General features: G+C 38.2%; 1 protein-coding gene across 3 annotated transcripts in view; it reads left to right on the top strand.

Annotated features, from left to right (window-relative positions):
• The window catches only part of bco2a (beta-carotene oxygenase 2a), a 120864-nt gene extending 106694 nt beyond the window's left edge, over nucleotides 1-14170 (top strand). For all 3 annotated transcript variants that reach the window (XM_052457472.1, XM_052457473.1, XM_035781297.2), the window contains 2 exons: nucleotides 8648-8758; nucleotides 11626-14170. In XM_052457472.1, coding sequence (XP_052313432.1) covers nucleotides 8648-8758; nucleotides 11626-11742 — 228 coding nt within the window. In that variant the 3' untranslated portion in view covers nucleotides 11743-14170. The remainder of the gene's footprint in view (nucleotides 1-8647; nucleotides 8759-11625) is intronic.
• The last annotated feature ends 823 nt before the right edge of the window (nucleotides 14171-14993 follow it).

Here is a 14993-nt window from a genome sequence, read left to right as displayed (position 1 = left end):
AGTTGTAGAAAAATCTCAAGGATGATCAATGGAAACAGGATGCACCTGAGCTCAATTTGGAGTCTCATAGCAAACCAAATAAAGTTGTATTGGTCACATACACATGGTTAGCAGATGTTATTGCGAGTGTTGCGAAATGCATGTGCTTCTAGTTCCGAGAGTGCAGCAATATCTAACATGTAATCTAACAATTCCACAACAACTACCTAAATGAATTATTCCAAATGAATGGAATAAGAATATATACATATAAATATATGGATGAGAAATGACAGTGGCATAGGCAAGATGCAACAGATGGTATAAAATGCAGTATATATAGTACATATGAGATGAGTGATGCAAGATATGTAAACATTATTAAAGTGACCAATGATTTCTAGTCTGTATGTAGATTTGTAGTCTGTATGTAGGCAGCAGCCCCTCTGTGTTAGTGATGGCTGTTTAACAGTCTGTGGTCCTTTGATTGGGTGGACAACATGTCAGTTCAAGAGCTCTGATAGGTTGGAGGACGTCTTCTGGAAGTTGTCATAATTACTGTAGGTCTATGGAAGGGGGTGAGAACCATGAGCCTCCCAGGTTTTGTATTGAATGTACCCAGAGGAGGAAAGAAGCTGTCTGTCCTCCGGATACACCATGGTGCTATCCTACAGTGCTGTTGTGGCTACTGTAGTCCTTCATCGCAAAATAGTGTGATCATATTTAGTATAGTTTTATCTAAAAAAGGCTAACTTTTTTAATGTTTTACAATTATTTTTTTTAATGAAATACACTGAGGATGGTCCTCCCGTTCCTCCTCTAAGGAGCCTCCACTGCATTGAAGCTGGGTCAGAATATCTTCCTGCCCATCTTGTAGACTGGTGTTGGGAGGACCACTGGCAGAAGTCTTAAAGCAATGTCACCTTGTGTATCTGGAGAGAAGAATGTTAAGTGAATGACTTGATTGTTTCATCTGAGGCTCCAGCACGGTCATTTCAAACTATACCTGCACTTTAAAGAGAAGATCTTGGGCTTGCTTCTCTCAGTTTTGCCCTTGAAGACCATGATCCAGTTATCAGTGAGTTTCCCCAAGCAGTCCGGGTTTGAAATGTAAAAGTCCTGAGCAATCTGTAGTAAAGCAGACAAACAATTAAATATTTAACAATAAAAAACATAATTTGACAAAAACAATAGACAATAGACTTAGCATTTAGCAACATTAATGACATCACACTTGCTCAGATCCACATGTTCCCACCGTATCCACACACAATCCTTTTCTAATGTTTTTGAGACTCTGCCCCATATGACTTAAAATTGTGTTATGTTGTACCAGACAAACAAGTACTTTTACTTTGCAGTTAGTCAATGGTTTTGCTAACACCTAACTCTTGAAGTCCTCCTGACTTACAGTGCCTTCGGAAAGTATTAATATAGCCTTGAGATAGAAGCTGTTTTTCAGTCTCTCTGTCTCAGCTTTGATGCACCTGTACTGACCTCGCCTTCTGGATGGTTGCGGGGTGAACAGGCAGTTGCTCAGGTGGTTGTTCTCCTTGATGATCTTTTTGGCCTTCCTGTGACATTGGGTGCTGAAGGTTTCCTGGAGGGAAGGTAGTTTGTCCCTGGTGATGTGTTGTGCAGACCGCACCACCCTCTGCAGAGCCTTGCGATTGTGGGAGGTGCAGTTGCTGTACCAGGCGGTGATACAGCCCGACAGGATGCTCTCGATTGTGCATTTGTAAAAGCTTTTGAGGGTTAGGTGACAAGCAACATTTCTTCAGCCTCCTGAGGTTGAAGAGGCGCTGTTGCGCCACTGTCTGTGTGGGTGGACCATTTCAGTTTGTCCAGCATGTGTACACCAACAAACTTAACTTTCTACCTTCTCCACTGCTGTCCCATCAGTGTGGATAGGGGGGCTGCTTCCTCTGCTGTTTCCTGAAGTCCACGATCATCTCCTTTGTTTTGTTGACGTTGAGATTGAGGTTATTTTCCTGACACCACACTCCAAGGGCCTTCACCTCCTCCCTGTAGACCGTCTCGTCGTTGTTGGTAATCAAGCCTACCACTGTAGTGTTGTCTGCAAACTTGATGATTGAGTTGGAAGTGTGCATGGCCACGCAGTCATGGGTGAACAGGGAGTACAGGAGAGGGCTGAGAACGCACCCTTGTGGGGCCCCAGTGTTGAGGATCATCTGGGTGGAGATGTTGTTTCCTACCCTCACCGCCTGGGGGAGTCCCGTCAGAAAGTCCAGGACCCAGTTGCACAGGGCAGGGTCGAGACCCAGGGACTCGAGCTTAATGACAAATCTGGAGGGTACTATGGGGTTAAATGCGGAGCTGTTTCAATAACCGCTTCATCATTTGCTGCATCTACAAACAACTGCTGTTTTTCACCACTACCCCAACAAGTTAGACAAAAAGTTAGAGGGAATAAAATCTTCCCCTACTTCTCTGCTTTTCAAATCCAAAAATGGATTAGGAATAATGTTTACCAATCAGTAGATAGAGATGTTTAAGTAACCCATCAACTGCTCTCTTTCTAGCTGCACTTAGTCATGTCAGAAGCTTGGATATTAATTATTCACCAACAACAGCTGCAAATTATGTTTTGAAGTTAACTTTCCTTGCTTTGTCTAACAACACTATCATATAAGTTCTGTGGGTCAGAGTGCAGTATTTATTTAGTATTAAAGCATAAATGTACAGTATGTTAGCACACATCTGGCCCACATCTGGCCTGATTCAAGCATTCCAGATCTAAAACTGCTGGCCTGGGTCTGGCTGCTGGATCAGGCCTTAGTCGGGTAGCAATATTTCTTAAATGTAGGTAGTAATATTGCAGCTTTCAACTGAACCATGAACAACAAAAGACATGACATTGTCTCATTTTAAACTTGTATTTAAATAGATTAAATAGATTTTGTGTCTGTGTCATCCCTCAACAGTGGAATGGATGTATCCAAATAAATATCACTAGAAAACAGATTAAACAAATACAAATGCTGCAACTTTGATATTCTTCAGTGCATCCGGAAAGTATTCAGACCCCTTGACTTTTTACACATTTGTTACATTACAGCCTTATTCTATAATGTTTTTTTTAATGATTTCTTCATTTACCTAAATTTAGCAAATGTAGATAAAACAAACAAACAGATGCCTTAGGTATTCAGACCCTTTGCTATGAGGCTCGAAATTAAGCTTGGGTGCATCCTTTTTCCTTTGATAATCATTGAGATGTTTGTAAAACTTGACTGAAGCCTTCCTGTGGTAAAATCTAATTATTGGACATGATTTAGAAGGGCACAAACCTGTCTCTATAAAGGTCCCACAGTTGACAGTGCAAGTCAGAGCAAAACCAAGCCACGAGGTCGAAGGAATTGTCCTTCCGAGACAGGATTGTGCCCTTCTTCCGAGACAGGATTGTGTCGAGGCACAGATTTTTGGAAAGGGTACCACAAAATGTCTGCAGAATTGAAGGTCCCCAAGAACCCAGCCGTCTCCCCAAGTACACAGTTTGAAACCACCAATACTCTTCCTAGAGCTGGCCGCCCGGCCAAACTGAGAAATTGGGGGAGAAAAGCATTGGTCAGGGAGGTAACCAAAATCAGATGGTCACTCTGACAAAGCTCCAAAGTTCCTCTATGGAGATGGGAGAGCCTTCCAGAAGGAAACCCAATTCTGCAGCACTCCACCAATCAGGCCTTTGTTAGCCTCAGTAAAAGGCACATGACAGCCTGCTTGGAGTTTGCCAAAAGCCACCTAAAGACTGTCAGACCATCAGAAACTAGATTCTATGGTCTGATTGAACTCTTTGGCCTGAATACCAAGCGTTACGTCTGGAGGAAACCTGGAACCATCCCTACGGTGAAGCATGGTGATGGCAGCATCATGGTGTGGGAATATTTTTCAGCGGCAGGGACTGGGAGACTAGTCAGGATCGAGGCAAAGATTAACGGAGCAAAGTACACGAAAACCTGCTCCAGAGCACTCAGGACCTCAGACCGGGGCAAAGGTTCACCTTCCAACAGGACAACATCCCTAGGCACACAGCCAAGACAGGAGTGGCTTCGGGACAAGTCTCTGAATGTCATTGAGTGGCCCAGCTAGTGCCCGGACTTGAACATGATCAAACAGCTACAGAGAGACCTGACACTCCCCATCCAACCTGATAGAGTTTGAGAGGATCTGCATTCATGAATGGTTGAAATTCCCCAAATTCAGGTGTGCTATGTTTATAATGTTATACTCAAGGCTGTAATTGCTGCCAAAGAACTGCAACAAAGTACTGAGTAAAGGGTGTGAATAGTTGCGTAAATGTGCTATATATAAAACAACTGAAATATAAACATTTGCAAAAATTCCCCAAAACCGGTTATTGCTTTGTCATTATTGGGTATTGTCTGTTGATTGATGATAAAAATTCAAATTGTATACATTTTAGAATAAGGCTGTAATGTAACAAAATGTGGAAAAAGTCAAGGTGTCTGAATTACATTCCGAAAGCACTGTATCTGCAGAGTTGACTTGACTGTATCAGCCACAGATGGCTAGCTAGCAAGCAAGGGTTAACCTTGCCAGGCTGCATAGCAATCAAACCAATTAAAATGAACAATAAGTCCACTTCTCTAGCAACTTAACTGATAGAACTAACAACCATGTGAGAGTGGAAGGATGAAATGGTATCAATTTGTTTCTCCTGACAGCACCTTTTGAATAACAGAAAACCAAAAGAAGTTGTTGCAACAATCATTCAGATTTTGACACCACACAAAAATCATAGGAATCACAATCCAGACCTCAAATGGGAAGCACAACAACACGTCACAATAACCAGAGGTTTTCAATTTCAGCACGGAGTCAAACAGATCAAAAGAGAAAAATATGTGCCTGTTGTATAGCACCACCGTGTGGTCAATCTAAATCTGCTTGCATATGAGTCTTGACAGGGTTAAGAACATGTTTACCACACAAATGTCTGTCTGATTTATATGTATTTATGTGCCAGACCATGCCCACATTGTTTATTGGTCAGTTGTTTGACATACTAGTCTGGAAAATGTTGCATTGAAAGACATTTATCCATAGATGCCGTATACATCAGGGTTTAATCCAGATCGGCCCTGTGGCTCCGGGGGAGATGTCATTTAAGTGTTTTTCAGGAATTCAAATTGGCAGAAAATCCATCATGGCATTCTTTGTGGGTCCTTGAGGGAAATGTGTTCCTTGTGCGAAGAGGGAACTATGCACAGAATTTCAAGATTCTAGGTCAGGGATGGGCAACTCTGGGCCACGGGCCGCAAAGGCCTGGGATCAATTTCCCTGGGAATATAACTATTTTCTGTGATCTATTGTCAGGCTATGTCATACAATTATTATTCCTAATTCTATGGCCAGGCCACTGTCTCTCTCACACCAGACTCTCATCTCGTGCCCCTGCCCAGTATTCATGGATACAGATCTCAGAAAATAAACATACAGTCCATGCTATTCAGCATCCTTTGGATGTCCCTACCCCATTGTTAAAATAGTTAAGGTTAGGTAAGGGATTTGGTTATGTGTAAGAGTTAAGGTTAGGGTTATCGTTTAGGGTAGGGATGTCCCAAGGATCCGTGTTAGCACTGACCATTAACATATAGGAGTTATGGATGCAAGGACTTATAGTTTGAACCATGTTTTGAGTCTATACAGTGTTTTCAGTTAAACAGGCCTATTTTTGGTTCTGATGGGGAAGAACAGTTAAACTAAGCTCGACAAGAATGTATAACTTATTTTCTTAAAGAATCAATGACCTAGTGAAAGTCTACACACCCTTAAACAGTTTTCACATTTGAGATTGACTCCTTTACTGTCCGGCCACACCAGCTCAGGTTCAGGGTGCAAGCCTTCAGATTCACATTTTGAGAATTTGGCGCACAGTGGTGGAAGGAGACAGTCCATCAGAGAGGCTGAGGTTGGAGAGACAGAATCTGTTCGTTAAGGGGAAAACAAGAAATCATACAATACGGGTCAGTTTTTAGAACAGCTACTCATTCAAGGGTTTTTCTTTATTTGTACTATTTTCTACATTGTAAATACATTTATATTTGAGATTTGTCAAATAGTCACCCTTTAACTTGATGACAGCTTTGCACTCTTGGCATTCTCTCAACCAGCTTCATGAGGAATGCATTTCAATTAACAGGTGTGCCTTCTTAAAAGTTAATTTGTGGAATTTCTTTCCTTCTTAATGGGTTTGAGCCAATCAGTTGTTTGACAGGGTAGGGGGTAAAACTTTGATAAACTATAGTACAACTATATCAATCAAATGTATTTATAAATCCCTTTTTACATCAGCAGATGTCACAAAGTGTTTATACAGAAACCCAGCCTAAAACCACAAACAGCAAGCAATGCAGATGTAGAAGCATGTGGCTAGGAAAAACACCCTACAAAGGCAAGAACCTAGGAAGAAACCTAGAGAGGAATGAGGCTCTGAGGGGTGGACAGTCCTTTTCTCGCTGTGCCTGGTGGAGATGATATATTTGCATAAATTAGAATAATATTTCTCACCAACAGTTATTCTTGAACAGTTCAACCTAGATACACCAAACTAAATTTCACATGTTTAAGGCTATCCTATATTCTAATTCCTTAACCTCTTGCTCCTACCTGACACGCAGGCGTCCCATCTAGACATCTGGAAATGCAAATGCGCTACGCTAAATGCTAATATTACTAGTTAAAACTCAAACGTTCATTAAAATACACATGCAGGGTATTGAATTAAAGCTACACTCGTTGTGAATCCAGGCAACAAGTCAGATTTTTAAAATGCTTTTCGGCGAAAGCATGAGAAGCTATTATCTTATAGCATGTAACACCCCAAAAGGCCCCCAGGGCACGTAAACAAAATAATTTGCATAGTCGTCGCTACACAAACCGCACAAATAAAATATAAAACATTCATTACCTTTGACCATCTTCTTTGTTGGCACTCCTAGATGTCCCATAATCACTATTTTTCGATTAAATCGGTCCATATATAGCCTAGATATCGATCTATGAAGACTGTGTGATTAACGGAAAAAAATAGCGTCTTATAACGTAACGTTTTAAAATTAAAAAAGTCGCCGATAAACTTTCACAAAACACTTCGAAATACTTTTGTAATGCAACTTTAGGTATTAGTAAACGTTAATAAGCGATCAAATTGATCACGAGGCGAAGTATATTCTTTAGCTGTCCGTCTGGAAATAATGTCCGGGTAAATCTCAACCAAAATATCCGGTCGGAGACTTGAACAAATGGCTTGTCTCTTCTTTGTTTGACCAAGAAACAAAGCCTAGGCAAATGACAAGACTGTTGACATTGTGTGGAAGCTGTAGGTATTGCAACCTCAGCCCCATTTATTGTGGTTCGCCTTTATCAATGGGTTGAAGTGGCGGATGGATATATATTTCCATTTTCAGTGATCAGATTTTCCTGCGCTTTTCGATGAAACGCACGTTCTGTTATATTCACAGCCGTGATTTAACCAGTTTTCTAAACGTCTGAGTGTTTTCTATCCACACATACTAATCATATGCATATACTATATTCCTGTCATGAGCAGCAGGGCGCTGAAATGTTGTGCGATTTTTAGCAGAATGTTGGAAAAAGTAGGGGGTAGGAGTAACAGGTTAACTTGTATTCATTCTAAGCCATTGGGGAAGGGAGGTGACTGACATATCTGACATATGGAATTGTCTGACATATGGAATTGTTTTAAGATAGTTAAATGATCCAGTATATATCCAGTATGACTATTTGATTTAGAATTTTAAGACCCCTTAAGGTAACCCCAAAAAATACATAATTTGAAAGAATATTGATGTTGGCCTTTACTACTAAAACCTATAGAAGTGCATTGAATAACACATTCATGAATGGCAAAAAAGACATTCAAAAATAAATCATAAGAAACAAAGATTTGAAGTGTCTGTCCTAAATTAAGGAAATATTTTTTTTTAAACTCAGGAAATATATACATACAATACCATTAAAAAGTTTGGGGTCACTTGTTTTCCATGAAAGCATACGTGAAATTAGTTGCAGAATGAATAGGAAACATAGTCAAGACTTTGACAAGGTTATAAATAATTATTTTTTAATTGAAATAATAATTGCGTCCTTCAAACTTTGATTTCGTCAAAGAATCCTCAATTTGCAGCAATTATAGCTCTTTACTTTTTATTGGCCAGTCTGAGCTGAGCATTGAGCTAAGCATTGTTGTAGACTTAGAACATCCAATTGTGGTTTTGTTCCTATTCAAAATCGTGATTTACGAGAGTGAAAATCTGAAAAATATCTCAAACCTGGAAAAACAAAACCAACAAAAAGTAATTTGGCAAAAAAGAAAGATGTGATTGTGCCTTATGTATTCCTCTCTGGGAAAACTGAGATTATCATTGCATGTCATGATAAACCTTAAACGCAGACCAAAGAGCCCAACTCCCCCGTTTCCCCGGGACACTATTTTCTCTGTCTATTGTGTTTTGGGAAGTTAGGAGTAATGAGACTAATAAAATGTATATTATATACTTGTTGTTCTCTGAAGAAAAAAAATATTATCTTTCACTTTTCAAAGATTGACCATGTTTACCTTTTGGGGTCCCTGTTTGCATCTCTGCTCTCTCTCTGTTTCAAGGTGTGGTACCAGAAGGGTTTGTTCCCCTCAGAGCCTGTTTTCGTTCCCTCGCCGGACGCCGTGGAGGAGGACGATGGGGTCATCCTGTCCGTGGTGGTCACGCCCACTGAGGTAAAGGTCATGGGTCATTATATCGCACACATGGCTAGCGAAATTAGAAAACATGATCTTACAGAGTTAGGCTTTCACAAGGAAATTCCGAGAAGCAGATTGTAATTTTGGTGTGCATAGAATGGAGTCATGAGTGCATTCTGATGTGTGGTCTGTAGCAAATTTTCCTCACAAGGACAACCCAGGGTATAACATCATCTTGTAACTGTACATGAAAGGTAGTGATCATAAACGTTACATACGTTTTATGATATGGAAATGTGAAGTGCGCATTTGGACCTATGCTTGTATCAACAAATCTGTGTTTATTATAATCCTCAACAACTTATCTTCCCAAATGCACAGAGTCCTTGTAATTTACAGCATTTTACTCACTCAGACAACAAAATTCAGGCCAACCGATATGGGATTTTAGGGAGGCAAAAGTCACATATTACCAATATATCTACCGATTTATATTACTTTTTTTTTAGAAATGGAATGAAACACAAACCATCTTTATTACACTATGTGCTCCAAATGATAATTTATTAACTAAATATTCTAATTTAAATGGAAAAGTATATTTTATTTGTGGTTCACATGATAACCACCAAAAAGCAACTATAGTACCTTCAGGTCCTTGACCTTTTCCACATTTTGTTGTGTTACAGCCGGAGAGGTTGTGTACAATACCCCATAATACCCCCTACCTACAATACCCCATAATGTTGTCATGCAATTCTGTTTTTAGAAATGTTTTACAAACTAATTAACAATGAAAAGGTGAAATGTCTTGAGTCAGTAAGTATTCAACCCCTTTGTGACGGCAAGCCTAAATAAGTTCAGGAGTAAAAATGTGCTTAAGTCAAATAATAGGTTGAAATGGACTCACACTGTGTGCACTTATAGTGTTTAACATGATTTTTGAATAACTACCTCATCTTTGTGTCCCACACTTACAATTATCTGTAAGGTCTGTCAGTCGAGCAGTGAATCGCAAACACAGATTTCACCCACAAAGACCAGGGAGATTTGCCAATGCCTCGCAGAGAATGGCACCTAATAGTAGATGGATAAAATTAATAAAGCGGACATTGAATATCCCTTTGAGCATGGTGAAGTTATTAATTACACTTTGGAGGGTCTATCAATACACCCAGTCACTCCAAAGATGCAGGTGTCCTTCCTAACTCCGTTGCTGGAGAGGAATGAAACCGCTCAGGGATTTCACCATGAAACCAATGTTGACTTAAAAACAGAGTTTAATGGCTGTGATAGGAGAAAAATTAGGATGGATGAACAACATTGTAGCAGTTACTTCACGATACCAACCTAAATGGCACAGTGAAAAGGAGGAAGCCTGTACAGAATACAAATATATATGCAATAAGGAACTAAAGTAAAACCGCAAAAAAATGTGACAAAGAAAATAAATTAATGTCCTGAATAGAAAGTGTTATGTTTGGGGCAAATCCAACACAACACGTCACTGAGTACCACTCTTCATATTTTCAATCAAGGTAGTGGCTGCATCATGTTATGGGAATGATTATCATCAGCAAGGACTAGGGAGTTTTTCAGGACAAAAATAAAAGGAATAGGCACAGACAAAATCCAAGAGGATATTCCTGGTTCAGTCTGCTTTCCAACAGACACTGGGAGACAAATTCACCTTTCAGCAGGACCATAACCATACATTGGAGTGCCTTACCAAGATGACATTGAATGTTCCTGAGTGGCCTAGTTACAATATTGACTTATTTTGGCTTGTAAATCTAACCAACTTGACAGAGCTTGAAGAATAAAAAATAAAAACTGTAATTATTGTACAATCCAGGTGTGCAAAGCTCTTAGAGACTTCCGATAAAGACTCACAGTTGTAATCGCTACCAAAGTTGATTCTAACATTAATTGACTCAGGGTTGTGAATATATAAATTAGATGTATTTTTTTAATATAATCCATTTTCAAAAATGCTTAACAAAACATGTTTTCACTTTGTCATTATGGGGTATTGTGTGTAGATGAGTAGGATCTATTCAATCGATTTTGAATTGAAGCTGTAACAATACAATGTGGAAAAATAATTAACTTTATATAAAAACACAAAACACTTGTTCAGTTTACCTTCCTAGACACATTTTTAAGTTGTACCTATTTTTGGCAGTGGATAAGAATGCAGAAGTGTTTATGCTGAAGCACCACAGGCACACTAATAAACAAGAAGGGCTGAATGAATTAAACTTTGTCTCAAACTATGCAGTAACATGCAGTTCCTAATGTCACCACTAGACCACAACTGTGCTTCACAACAGTCAAAGGTCATGGAAAGAAACACTTTATGGCAACCTTGCAACAACAGCTTGTTACGATAAGCACAGGCTAACTGCTCATTATGAAAATGTTTTCTCACTGAAATCATAATGTAAATTACACTGTTATTCAATACAAAATGTATTGGCTATATATTTCAAGCGGAGACTCTGAGCTCTAACATCATGTAAGGCATGTTACTGTTTTTTTATCCTTATACAGGTACAAGTGTAAAGGGCTACAGAAATTTTTAAAAACATTTAAACAGGGTGGTTTTGACAACCATTGTCATCGGGATTTTTTTCAAAGCTTGTCATCAATAATATTCACACAACGAGCCTGTTCAGGTTGTTTACCTTTCTCATCCACTCATTAGGGTCAAATGGCGATATTCACTGGGTAGCAATCTCAGTTATTTTAGACACAAGTTACAGCATTTCAGAAACGTGCCATACGGATATGGTATTAATAGAGATTAGTTTGGAATGTTTTAGAGTGTTGATAGAGGTTAATCTAGAATGTTCTACAGTGTTGATGTAGATTAATCTGGACGCTTCTATCTCTCTGTGCAGAATAAGAGTACATTCCTCCTGGTTCTGAATGCCAAGACATGGGAGGAGCTGCGGAGAGCCGAGGTGCCTGTCAATATTCCCTACGGTTTCCATGGTACCTTCAACCCGACTGCCTAGATCAGCATTACTGACCTAACAATCACCCATGCCTTCCTCCCTCAGATTATTTTGTGACCAATAGAAATTAATGGTAAATAATGTAGTGTGTCATTATGGAATCACTTTTAATGTAAATAAGAATATAATATGTTTCTAATCACTTCTACGTTACATGTTAAAATGTGGATGCTACCATGATTACAGATAATCCTGAATAAATTGTGAATAATGATAACTGAGAAAGTTAGATGCAGAAATAGCATACCCCCCCCAAAAAAAAATATAACCTACTCTGTTATTGTAATGGTGAGAGTCTTTTGTGTGTCTTTTGTGTCTGTAACTTTCTCACTTGTCATTATTTACGAATCATTCAGGATTTTCCATTTTCACGGTAGCATCCACAATAATGTACAATGGAAGTGTTTGGAAACATTCTATTCTTATTTCCTATAAAAGTGACTCCAAAATGACCATACATTATTTACCATTCAAGTATTTACCATTTTTCGCAGAAAGATCTTACAGTGCTGAGATTGTTGTATGCCCTATATATATAGCATGAAATTGGTGGCAATAATTTTGTATAATAATTTTATTTGAAAAAGTCAGTCTTGAATCAAATTGAGTCAGTTCATATACCATGTTTCATGGAATCGGTACATCGAAAATCTCTTCCCATTTATTTTGCAACCTGTATGGCGCAGGGTCAACATTTTTGCCCTCAAATGAAACTGGTATATTTTTTCTATTTATGCCAATCATTTTCAGCCAATTTTGTATCTTTAGTATATGGCAAACAAACAAGTTCCAAACATTCCCCCTCTTCCCCTTGCCCTTGGTAATGCTGCAATCAATTGGTTGGAACTTTGCATTGAGCAGACATTCCCATATATTTTTGATAGCTGCATATGTTACTTAACTCCACTATCTCTATTCATAATATCGATAATAAATATAATACCATTTAAAACATTTTTTCCATAAAGAACGTTTTTTTTAAATGAATCAGTATTTGAGTTTAACCATAATATTTGTTCTGTCTTTTTTGGAGGTAAAATTGAAATTGTAACCAGCTTTGTATGGCTTGTTTATAAAAGGGCACACTTTAAACAAAGTTTCATTTTCAATTAGTCGGAGATGAGAAGTTGTAATCTGTATAAAGGCCAAAGGACAAAGGATTAACCTTTCTTAATAATCTACTGGAAAACCATTTTGGTTTTAAGTGTAATCTATGTATGAGTGAAGCTTTTAGTGAGAGGTTTAATGCTTTAATATTTAATATTTTTAGCCCCCTAAACACATATTAATTATTTTGTCTGGTTTAGCTTTCCAAATTAAGTGAACTATTTGTCGCTCATATGATTTTAAAAATACAAGTCGCCTGAAGTAGGCAATGCCATTATTAAGTAAACTGTGATAGAACCAAAGAGTTAATACATGTGATTTATGGTTGCAGAATCTTATCTATTTTTGCAAACTTTCTATTGAAATTGGTTGTGGTAAGTTAATTTATATTTTTTGAGATATGAATACCAAGTATGTCTACTTAATCTTCCACCCATTTTATTAGCAAACTACAAGGTAGTGTAAAAACTGACTTTTAACGATCTTATACGTAATCTGGTACACTTTTCATAATTAGGTTTTAGTCCAGAGAGGCTAGAAAAGTGATCAAGATCTTCAATGAGACTGTGCAGGGATCCAGATTGCAGACCTAAGCGAGAACTTGAGTCATCGGCATACATTGACACATTTTTGTTTTTAACCCCTGGATTTCTAACCCCTTGGTGTTCTTGTTGGATCAAATTTTAATAGCTAGCATTTCGATGGCCATAATAAATATATATGGAGACAATGGACAGCCTTTTACTCCTCTTAAAAGCTCAATACTTTCTAAGTAACCATTGCTGTACATAACTTTAACCCAATGTATATGAGATTCACCGAAATTAAAGTAATCCAGGCATTTATATGTAAATTCTAATTGTACTTCATCAAACTCCTTTTCGAAATGAGAGAGACTGTAAGTGTGCCCATTCACTACAACACATATCCATTTTCAAGTAACTTAAATCGTTCTGGATCAGAATACGTCATGCAATTTAGTTTCAAAAAGTTCATAAAACATTAAACAGTTAAGTATTTACAATTTAAGAAGACCATGTGGGTGGTGATGTCACTTTATTACTTTAAGTAACTTTAAGTATTGAACACTGAAATACTCTGAGTTGGGTTACTCAAACGGTTCTAGGCAACTGGTTTCCACATAAAATAATTGTTAGCAGAACTAATTACTTTATACAGTGCAGAATCTGATGCCTTAGTTTACATTAAGTTACGCATGCATATCCACTAACAATCTTTTGTATTTTTTGTCAATTTTATACAAATAGTTTTACTATGTTCTTGTGGTACATTTCTAATAAAAAGTGATACTATAAAAGTTTCTAATTTGTTTTCTGACCTTTATCAGTCATTGATATTATTCATATATAAATTGAATTAAATGTAGTTGATAGTAAAGCCACCAGAGGCCTGGGGTGGTCTAGCCGCTCTAACGGTCTAAGCTGCTTCCTCTAGAACACTATGTACCACTGAGAGTCTTAGAGCATGATTTGAAATCTGACCAAGGGTCTTTCAACACACTCTTCTTTCCTCTCCTGTCTCTCTCTATCCAATCCAATAAACATACACACTCTGTTTTCAGTCATCCTATGGTCCTACCTTGAGTTCCAGTGGGTGTATTATTGTACAGTACAGAGTTTTCTGCCAATCAACCTACATGCATCCCTATGTAAATAAAAGTAATCATATTTCTTCCAGGATTCTCAGGTATTATGAGAAGCCTTGATTGAGTATTAGTGGTCCAGGTGTAACAGGGTTACAAATGTCCCTGTAAATTGTGACTTTCTCCAAAATGATTTGTTTTTCATGTTACTCATGTGGTATGAGCGATCTCTAATGACGTAATGTGGTACTGCAGTTCGGTGGTTGCAAAGACCAGGATGTTATCTCCAGATAAAAGGCTCTGCATGATCAATCCAATGTCTGAAGTGACCGTACAGAATTTACTGCAAAAAGGCCTCCGCAGACATACGAAGCCTCCTAACCACATTTTTGGATCAAGCATAAATTGGCTTTTAATTTAATTTACCATAGAACCCCACTGTGGAAGCATCATAATACACATAAAACCTAGCAGTCAAACATGTAAATGCTCCCAATTATTTTTCATACATTTTTCTCATAGGGGATATTAAAACCACTTC

Source organism: Oncorhynchus keta, chromosome 11, assembly GCF_023373465.1.
Source record: "Oncorhynchus keta strain PuntledgeMale-10-30-2019 chromosome 11, Oket_V2, whole genome shotgun sequence".
Classification (NCBI taxonomy): Eukaryota; Metazoa; Chordata; class Actinopteri; order Salmoniformes; family Salmonidae; genus Oncorhynchus; species Oncorhynchus keta.
Note: the sequence above shows the minus strand (reverse complement) of the source record. Positions and strands in the feature narration are given on the sequence as shown.